Source organism: Sminthopsis crassicaudata, chromosome 6, assembly GCF_048593235.1.
Source record: "Sminthopsis crassicaudata isolate SCR6 chromosome 6, ASM4859323v1, whole genome shotgun sequence".
Taxonomy (NCBI): domain Eukaryota; kingdom Metazoa; phylum Chordata; class Mammalia; order Dasyuromorphia; family Dasyuridae; genus Sminthopsis; species Sminthopsis crassicaudata.
Window position 1 is genome coordinate 239,251,826 of NC_133622.1, and position 9,594 is coordinate 239,261,419.

Below are 9,594 nucleotides of genomic sequence, written 5' to 3' on the forward strand. Positions count from 1 at the left end.
GCAATGTGTCAATAATTATGGCAAACATTAAAAATACAAAGAATGAATATAATTATAATATTACAACATTTTGAATTATAGTTTTCTCTTGTGACTTGATCTTGGGAAAGTACTTCATTGATAATAGTAAAAGAAATTTTTGTCAATTCCAAATAACATGAATGGAAAATAAATCTCTCATAGTAACTATCCCCTCTGATTTCAAGGAAATCCTATTCCCTAAAGCCAGAATTTTCACTTCTTGCTTGTTTGGGCCCTAGCCAGGAAAGGTCATTAGTTTGTAGCATCACTTTCCCAAGGTGTGTTAAGATACAAGTAAAAGTGGCAGCATCCATGCAGAGTCAAGTGAAGAGCACAATAGGAACATGGCACAATAGGAACACGTGTCTTTCACTCTGAGTTTTTCTGCCAAATGTAGAGATTTTTTTGTACAATACAAAAATGGTTTAAGTTTCCATTTGCATAGGCTATTAAAATGTCCTTTACTGACTTCTGATTCTGGTCAAATTTTAATGATGTGGTATTTTCTACTATGACCATTGTTTTCTATTATTTACAAGCTCAATATACATTGAACCATGGATCTAGGAATCAACTAGCCTTAATTTGATGATAACTGTACTTGAACCTAGAAAATACCTTTTATTTTCTTTTCAGAAAATTTCATCAAATGTTTTGATTTGAAAGGAACTGCCAAGTAAAGGAGGTAGGTCCTCTCATTTTATATTTTTCACTATCATAATTTCACATTTAGTGGATGGTTATTATTTTTAGATCAATGTGATAAGCCCCAAGGATACCAGGAAGTATCAGCCTCTGAATTCGAGATCTCACAGTTCATGTGGTAAGAGATACCTACAAATCAAAACCAAATGCAGATATTAGGACCACAAACTAAATGCCTACTGATTCTTATAATTTCTGTAATTGATTTTAAGAGAAAGTGCAATCAATAAGTATATTTCCTGAGAAAATACTTGTGAAAAAGCACAATGGAACAAAACCTGAAGGAAATGGGAAACCCTGAAGAGTGAGGGCATTTTAGGAACAATTGTTTGAGTAAAATATTTCAGGTAATTATGATTAGTATATTATGTCTGAAACAGTGCCTTCATTTAGGAGAACATTTTGGAGATAAGGCTATGGAACTGGGTATTTCTCACTTTAAAACCATACTTGAATATCAAGTAATATACTTGATGATTTTCTTTAGCTTAGCAGATACTGCAGATACTGCAGTGCAGAGACTGACCCAGATGATACCAAAGCCTTTTCTTCTATCAAATCTCAGGTGAAGATACCAGGAGAAAAGTTTTCTGGTTAAGAATCTTCTGTTGTTCCAAATGAGCATTTCTCCCTATCTCTGCTCAAACTATTATAAAGTCAAGGAAAGGTCAGGATCTCTTATTTACCCCCCCCACACACACAAATAATTATATGCATTAAATCTATTCTTACATGTGTCAGCTTTGAAAAGCAAGTGTAGGCAAAAGGTTTTTCTAGATAGTGACCACCTCATTTTTACCTCCTTGACAATACCGTTGTCTAATAGCTTGTTTAGAGAAAGAGTTTTGACTACGAAGATATTTTTCTATATTATTAGAAATTATAAATTTTAGCAAAATAATAATGGCAAGTAAGGATTGCAAATTATTTAAATGATTGATCATACTCAAAGATAGACTTTATTTCTAGAATGTGATTTCCTATATATTATATATATATACCCATATATGTATGTATTTTAATTTTTCAACTTTTTTATTTATAAAATAGATAATTAATGAGTTCTCAGATGCATGTACATTTGGAGAATATACTAAAAATCAGGGAACATATTTCAATGGGTCAGAAAAGGCTATTTTCTTAATTTTGAATAGCTTGTGATAACAGAATATTTATAAAAATCAGAAATACAAGTTATGAAGTTTAGGACTTGTTTCCTATACTTCTCATCATGTGTATTTATAGACTTGGAAAAGAAATTAAAGTATAAAAAGGAACATATGGTGTTAAGGAAAACTAAACTAAATGATGCGATTTTTGTTACACAGAAATTTTTGGATAGAATTTCTAGAAGCTGGGTAGAAAAAAAAACTGCAAAGAAAGAAAGTTTATAATGTAGGATTATTTTGTTTTATTCATGTGTGAAAACTGATCCTGGAAATACAGCAAAAAAAGAAGCTTTGTTCTTTGGCTTTTCTCTATTCAGAATTGTCAGCATTTAGAAATTACTTCTATTTGCATCATTTCCTCTGTTTTATGACTATTGCACTCAGATCCATGATAGATCATGTCACTCACTCCTAATTCCACCATCATATTCTTTGCTTGCAACCATAACATTTCCCCCCTCTCTAGTTCTCTCCTTTCTTCTCCTCCAACTTTCCTCATCTTTTCTTTATGATTTTTCACAAAATGCAATTTGAATTGAGTTTTCAATAAATACTAATTTCACAAGTCAATTAGTATTAATTTTGTAGACCTATAATTTATCACAAATAGATTTCATTATAAAATAAACATCCACTTTAGATTTGCATCTGATCTGTAATATGGGGTACTTGTGAATTGCCTGAACTACTTAGAAGCTGTGGATTTGTTTTGTAGAATCCCAGGTTAATATGTATCTGAAGAAGTTAAGAAACTAAGACTTTCTCAATTCAAGATTCATCTTTTATCTACTAGACATGGTGGAAATGTGTGATTCTTATAAATGTGTTCTAATTGTCTTTATTTATTGAGATATATCAATTGTTTTTGTCTCTCATTTTACTATTCTTCTTTTCAGGAAATATTTTAAAATTTCTTTCAACTTTACCCATGATGATCACTGAAAAAAACCATAGTGGTGTTCCAGTCATTTTCATTCTCTTGGGATTTTCTGACTACCCAGAATTTCAGATTCCATTCTTCCTGATATTTTTGACCATCTATATAATCACTGTGATGGGGAATCTTGGAATGATTGCAATCATTATCATGAACCCCAAATTACATACTCCAATGTATTTTTTCCTCAAGCACTTATCTTTTGTGGATTTCTGTTCCTCCACTGTTGTTGCACCAAAGCTGCTGGAAAACTTAGTTGCAAAAGATAGGACAGTGTCCATCTCTATTTGCATCACACAATTCTTCTTTTTTGCTACTTATGCTTTGACTGACACTTTCATGTTGGCAGTGATGGCATATGATCGCTTTGTGGCCATTTGTAATCCCCTTTTATACATGACCATCATGTCCCAGAAACGTTGTGTCCTGCTGGTGGTGGCAGCATACTCCTGGGGCACACTCTTCTCTCTGGTTTTCACCTATTCTCTCCTTACATTATCTTTTTGTGGGACTAACATCATTGATAATTTTGTCTGTGACTATTCTGGCATACTCTATGCTGCCTGCTCTGATAAACACTTTAGTGAGCTGATTCTTTTTATAGTTACTAATTTTAATATGCTGAGCACACTCATGGTCATTATTTCTTCTTATGTTTTTATTTTTGTAACTGTCATGAAGATGCATTCAGCTAGAGCAAGGCACAAGGCGTTCTCTACTTGCGCCTCTCACCTGACAGCTGTTGGAGTCTTTTATGGAACAATCTTATTCTTGTACTGTATACCCAATACTAAAAGCTCCTGGTTTACTGCTAAATTGGGATCTGTTTTCTATGCAGTGGTCATCCCCATGCTGAACCCCCTTATATACAGTCTGAGGAACAATGAAGTGAAGGAAATACTCAGGAAGTTAATGGGCAAAATATGATTTCTGAGTAAATTACTACTATCATCACTATCACCAGCTGCACAATGAACAGTAACTACAACTAAACCCACAGCTCAACAACTAAACAGTATCAACAATATTCATAATATTAATATGTGTTGTTTTAATATTCTGCTGTAATTGATTCCCTTTAACTGAAAAATGAATATATTCATGGGTTCTCATACTCATCTGATCGGTAGCTTTTAGATTTAGTGTGTCCCACTATTGTTTATCCACATCTAAGAGAAGCAAGAATGTGAAAACAGAAAAAAAAAGTAGCTGCCCAAATCCCTTTGAACTTTACCATGTAGGTTGGATTGGTCTTCACACTTTACCTTAAATAACTTTTCCTTAATATAACAAGCAAAATGCAATCATTTTTTAAGACTAGATGTTTTATTTTATCCTGGACTTCCTTGGTTCTTTTTAGATCTTCCTAATCTATGTCTAGTAGCTAGTGAATTAATGTCTTGAATTCAGGAGAAATTGTGCTAGAAAATAAGATACTGACTGATGTGATTTGTTAATCTAAGAGGAGAATGGGAATAACTAAACACTCAGTAGTATTATCAAGTTGATGTAATTCAATGAAATGGTAAACTATGTTATAGAAATGCATTATTTTCTGAAAACAATAGGTGTATCCCTCTCTTCTTAAATTTGCTAGTTCATAATCTCTGCATTTAGTACCTCTAATTTTCTTTAAGGATCACTTAAAGCACCACCTTCTAAAGCTGAGATATTTTCTAATCCTTTTCTCTCTTATGGTATGTATTCATTACCCTAAAACAGAGTCACAGTTTATATTCCCTTAAAGAGGAGGTCTTCCTAACTTTCATTGTTTAACACAATGAGAGACAGGCTATCTTGGGGCATATGATTTAGGTTTCTCAAATCTTGGTCAAAGAAATATGAATTTCCATATTACCTGTCCTGATAACAGGTAGAGTCAACATTTTCCCCTAATCTGTCTAGGCAAACACAATGACCCAGAATATACTTATAACTTAAATTTTGGATTTCTTTAGCTGTCTGAAATTAATTTCTAGGAAAGAGTTCTCACATAGGTTTATTTATGCATAAGAAAATTATAAAGGGAAAATCCTTGATCTAATCCAACATCAATTCACTAATTATATGATAGAAATATACATTTTTCACAAAAGGAAGATTTCCCAAACAGTAATTTGTGGGGAAATTTCATCTTTAGTTTAACAGTTGCATAATTTCCCAACCTCAATTTAATGTGTACACCACAAATATGTTATAATTAAGAACAAAAAGGTATGACTATACTGCTTTTTACATGATTTTACTATCTCTTAATCCACATTTCTATCTCATTTGAAAAATAAAAAATGTGTGTGAAACAATATTTATAGTATTTCAAGTTAGATGTCAGCATAATTGTTAAGGTGAATTAAATTTGATTTTTATTTTTGAAGCAAACTAGTGTTAAAATGATAAGATAATAATGTGAATTTGAATGTTCATATGATTTTTATTTTTTTTTCCTGAGGCTTGCCCAGGGTCACACAGCTAGGAAGTGGTAAGTGTCTGAGACCAGATTTGAACTCAGATCCTCCTGAATTCAGGGCTGTTGCTCTATCCACTGGGCCACCTAGCTGTCCCTGTTCATATGATTTAAAACAATCTTCCCTCCTCTCCTCTCTCCCCAAAATCCTTTCACAAAATTATTTTGCTCTCACATCCAATATTTCAGACTCTGGGAATATTGCCTTGATCTCTAGTTTATTGATGGAGGTGAAAAGGAGAATGAGTATAATATGTGACATTATTCTACCTCCCTCTCCTTTTTTTTCCAACTTATTTTATTTTTTCACCCCCCCAAAAAAAATTTTAACATCACACATTTTGTTTACATCAGCATTATTTACATATTATATAGCATTTCAGATTCTGAAGAATGGGGTAAAAATGCCCTTTTTGAAAAAGAACCTTCTAGATTAAATAGTTACTGTCCAGTGTTTTCAATTGTGTGTGATTCTTAGTCACCCCATTTGAGATTTTTTTGGAACTTACTTTTGGGCTTTGTGATTTCTAAAGCAATTTCATTTAAAAGATGAATAGTGACTGACAGATATAACACTGGGTGTGCAAACTAGAGTAATAAGGCAAAACAACAGCCATGATATTAGTAAAGGAGTCTGGGAAAATGCACACATACACGATTGAATAGTTAAAGGTGGTTGGTTTCTTTTTAATGTGGAAAGAACATGGAGTTTTTACCACTTTGTATAATATTCACAGAATAAAATATTTTCCCCTTTTTTCACATTGCAAATTGCATTTTGGATTCTTTGAACACATGGTTTAATACTCCACAGAGATGAGAATTTTCTTTCAGAAATCCTACATTTTGGAACATCTATTTAAGAAAAAAATTGGGCAAGTTTCAAATATTTTGTAAATTTCCTCTTGCAGAGGTTCTTCGTGGTGAGTAACCCAAAGAAAGTGGTATATTTGCATTCTAATTGTCTGATCTAAAAATTTCAATGTTTCCTGGCTATGTGATTTAATTCAGAAATTTAATGTTTCTCTTAATGCAATTACAAAACATTTGATCAATTCCATAATTTCTAAGGTTATCATGGGCAGATTTCAATTTGGTTATTACAAAAGTGTTTATAAGTTTAATATATATATATATATATATATAGAATTGCTTTTATTACTACCATGTTAGAAAGTACACATGTTAAATATAGTTTCTTCTTCATTTTTTCTATATCTAAAGCACCTAAAGGTGCTTAATATATTTTCCTTAATTGATGGATGTCCTTTTAGTTTGGTTGAACTTTGTTTGTCCTGACATATACTATATAAGTTCTGATATTTTTTAAATTTTAATTTGAAGATTGGTCTCAAGTAGAATACTTCTTTAATAAGAAAGATATTTTATTCAAAGGTGGCAATTATCAAAATAATTTCATTATCTAAGAAATAGAGGGTTGTATTGTTGGAGTACTTTAGCTATGAAATATAATGAATTACACTTGATAATATAAACATAATATGTAAGCTATTACAAAAGAAATGAATTATTCAAGAAAAGCTACTAGGAAAACTGGAAAATTTTATCAGAGAAACTAGTTTTGATCAACATATTGCATCATATATGAGGATAAGGTCCTAATGCATATATATTATAAATAATATCTGATATTACAAATAAATTAGGAGAGCATGAAAGAGTTTAATTAGAAAGATCTATGCACACATGGTTAAAGCATATGACAATTTTCAGACAAAGAAATTAAAGCTATGTCTAGGCATATAAAAATGTTCTAAATTACTACTGATTATAGAAATGCTAATTCAAGTAAATTTGAGATACAACCTAACACATATCATATTGGCCCAAATAAGAGAAAATGAAAATGACAATGACACATTGCTGCTAACATTTTGAACTGATCCATCCATTGCAGAAATCTATTTGGAGCTATGTGAAAAAGAGCTACAAAACTGTGTGTACCCTTTAATTCAGTCATATCACTGATAGATCTTTATCCAAGAGACGTTTTAAATGGGAAAATGACCTATTAGGAAAAAAAAAAAACATATTTAAAGCACTTCTTTTAGTGGTGGCTAAGAATCAGAAATTGAGGGGATTCTCATCAAATTGTGAATGGCTGAACAAACTGTAGTAAATGATTGTAATGAAATATTAGTGTGCTGTAAGAAATTGTAAGCAGGACTATTTGGAGTGAGGACCTGGTTATAAGAACTGATCCCAAATCCCAAAGTGAGTAGAATCAGGAGAACATTATGCACAATGAAAATAGTCTTGTATAATTATTTAGCTACTCTTCAGTAGTATAGTGAAAAAGGAGAATCCAAAAGGTGTCTTGAGAAAGCATGATCCCTACAAAGGGGAAAAAAAGGCAACAAAACCCCCCAAAACACTGATGTTGTCTAATACAGAATAAAGCTTGCTATTTTTCCTTTTTTCCTCTTTCTTTTCTTCTTTCTTTTCCTCCCTTCCCTTCCTCTCTCCATCCCTCCCTCCCTCTTTCTTTGTTCTCTCCATTTGCTCCCCTCTCTTTGTTTCTATCTCTCTGTCTCTCTGTGTCTCTTTCTCACTGTGTTTCTGTGTCTTTCTGTTTCTTTCTCTGTGTGTCTCTTCCTTCCTTCTTCATTCCCTCCCTTTTTCCTTCCCTCTTTCCTCCCTCCCTCCCTCCCTTCCTTTTTTTCCTTCCTTTCCCCCTCCCTTCTTCTTTCCCTCCCTCCCTTCCTTCCTTCTTTCCTTCAGCTGATCCTTCTTACATGCAATAAAATTCCAGGGGAAATTAGATCAAAATTAATTTGAAACTAATAATCTTATCCTAAAGAATGAATGGATATGAATATTATGAAATACTTTTGTTCTGTAAGAAATAATCAGCAGGATTGTTTCAGAAAAGCCTGGAGGGACTTACATGAACTGATGCTGAGTGAAATGAGCAGGACCAGGAGATCATTATATACTTCAACAACAATACTATATGATGATCAATTCTGATGGACGTGGCCCTCTTCAACAATGAGATGAACCAAATCAGTTCCAATAGAGCAGTAATGAATAGAACCAACCACACCCAGTGAAAGAACTCTGGGAGATGGTTATGAACCACTACATAGAATTCCCAATCCCTCTATTTTTGTCCACCTGCATTTTTAATTTCCTTCACAGGCTAATTGTACATAATTTCAAAGTCTGATTCTTTTTGTACAGCAAAATAACTGCAGGGACATGTACACATATATTCTATTTAACTTATACTTTAACATATTTAACATGTATTGGTTAACCTGCCATCTGGGGGAAGGGTTAAGGGTAAGGAGGGGAAAAGTTGGAACAAAAGGTTTTGCAACTGTCAATGCTGAAAAATTACCCATGTATCTTGTAAATAAAAACAAATCTAATCCCAAAGAATGAATGAGTGAAAGAATGAATCATAGACAGAATCAATAATTTCATCCAAGAGAATGATAATAATGGGACCACATTCCAAAAGCAGTTCTTTAGGGATGTTTTATATCTCTAGATGCTTACATGCACATAAAATAGAGAAGAGAAAGCTCAATGAATTGGTCTTGCAACTACAAAACCTAGGAAAAAAACAAATTCAAAACCTTCAATTAAATATCAAATTTGAAATTCTGAAAATAAAAGGGGAGATTAATAAAATTTAAAATAAGAAAACTGTTGAATTAATAAATAAAACTGAGTTTTATGAAAAAAATAGATGAATCTTTAGTTAATTTAACTTAAAAAATTAAAGAAGAAAATCAAATCATTAGTCTAAAAAATGAAAAGGGAGAACTTTCCACCAATAATGAGGAAATTAAAGCAATAATTAGAAGTTATTTTAACCAACTTTATGTTAATGAATTTGATAAACTAAGTGAAATGGATGAATACCTACAAAAATTTAGATTGCCCAGATGAATAAAAGAGGAAAACATTACTTAAATAGTCCCATTTTAGAAAAAGAAATAGAAAAAGCTATTGTTCAGCTTTCCAAGAAAACATCTCTAGGGCCAGATGGATTTACAAGTGAATTCTACCAAACATTTAAAGAATAATTAGCTTCAATACTATGCAAACTATTTGGAAAAAATAAGGAAAAAAGGAGTCCTACCAATTTCCTTTTATGACAGAGATAGGGTACTGATACCTAAACCAGATAGGGTTAAAGCAAAAAAAGAAAATTATAAACAAATTTCCCTAATGAATATTGATCCAGAAATCTTAAATAGAATATTAGCAAAAGTATTACAAAAGCCATCACCAGGGAAATACAACATATCCAAGTAGAATTCATA

The 9,594-nt window shown here is 32.1% G+C and overlaps 1 protein-coding gene across 1 annotated transcript; it reads left to right on the forward strand.

Annotated features, from left to right (window-relative positions):
* Window positions 1-2,823: 2,823 nt before the first annotated feature.
* On the forward strand, window positions 2,824-3,759 carry LOC141546726 (olfactory receptor 5D18-like). The gene has a single exon (XM_074274724.1). It carries the CDS (start codon window positions 2,824-2,826, stop codon window positions 3,757-3,759), a length of 936 nt encoding a protein of 311 aa, XP_074130825.1.
* Window positions 3,760-9,594: the final 5,835 nt, after the last annotated feature.

Coding starts and splice junctions, on each gene's coding strand:
- LOC141546726 (XM_074274724.1), top strand. CDS start 2,824: ATGATGATCACTGAAAAAAACCATAGTGGTGTTCCAGTCATTTTCATT.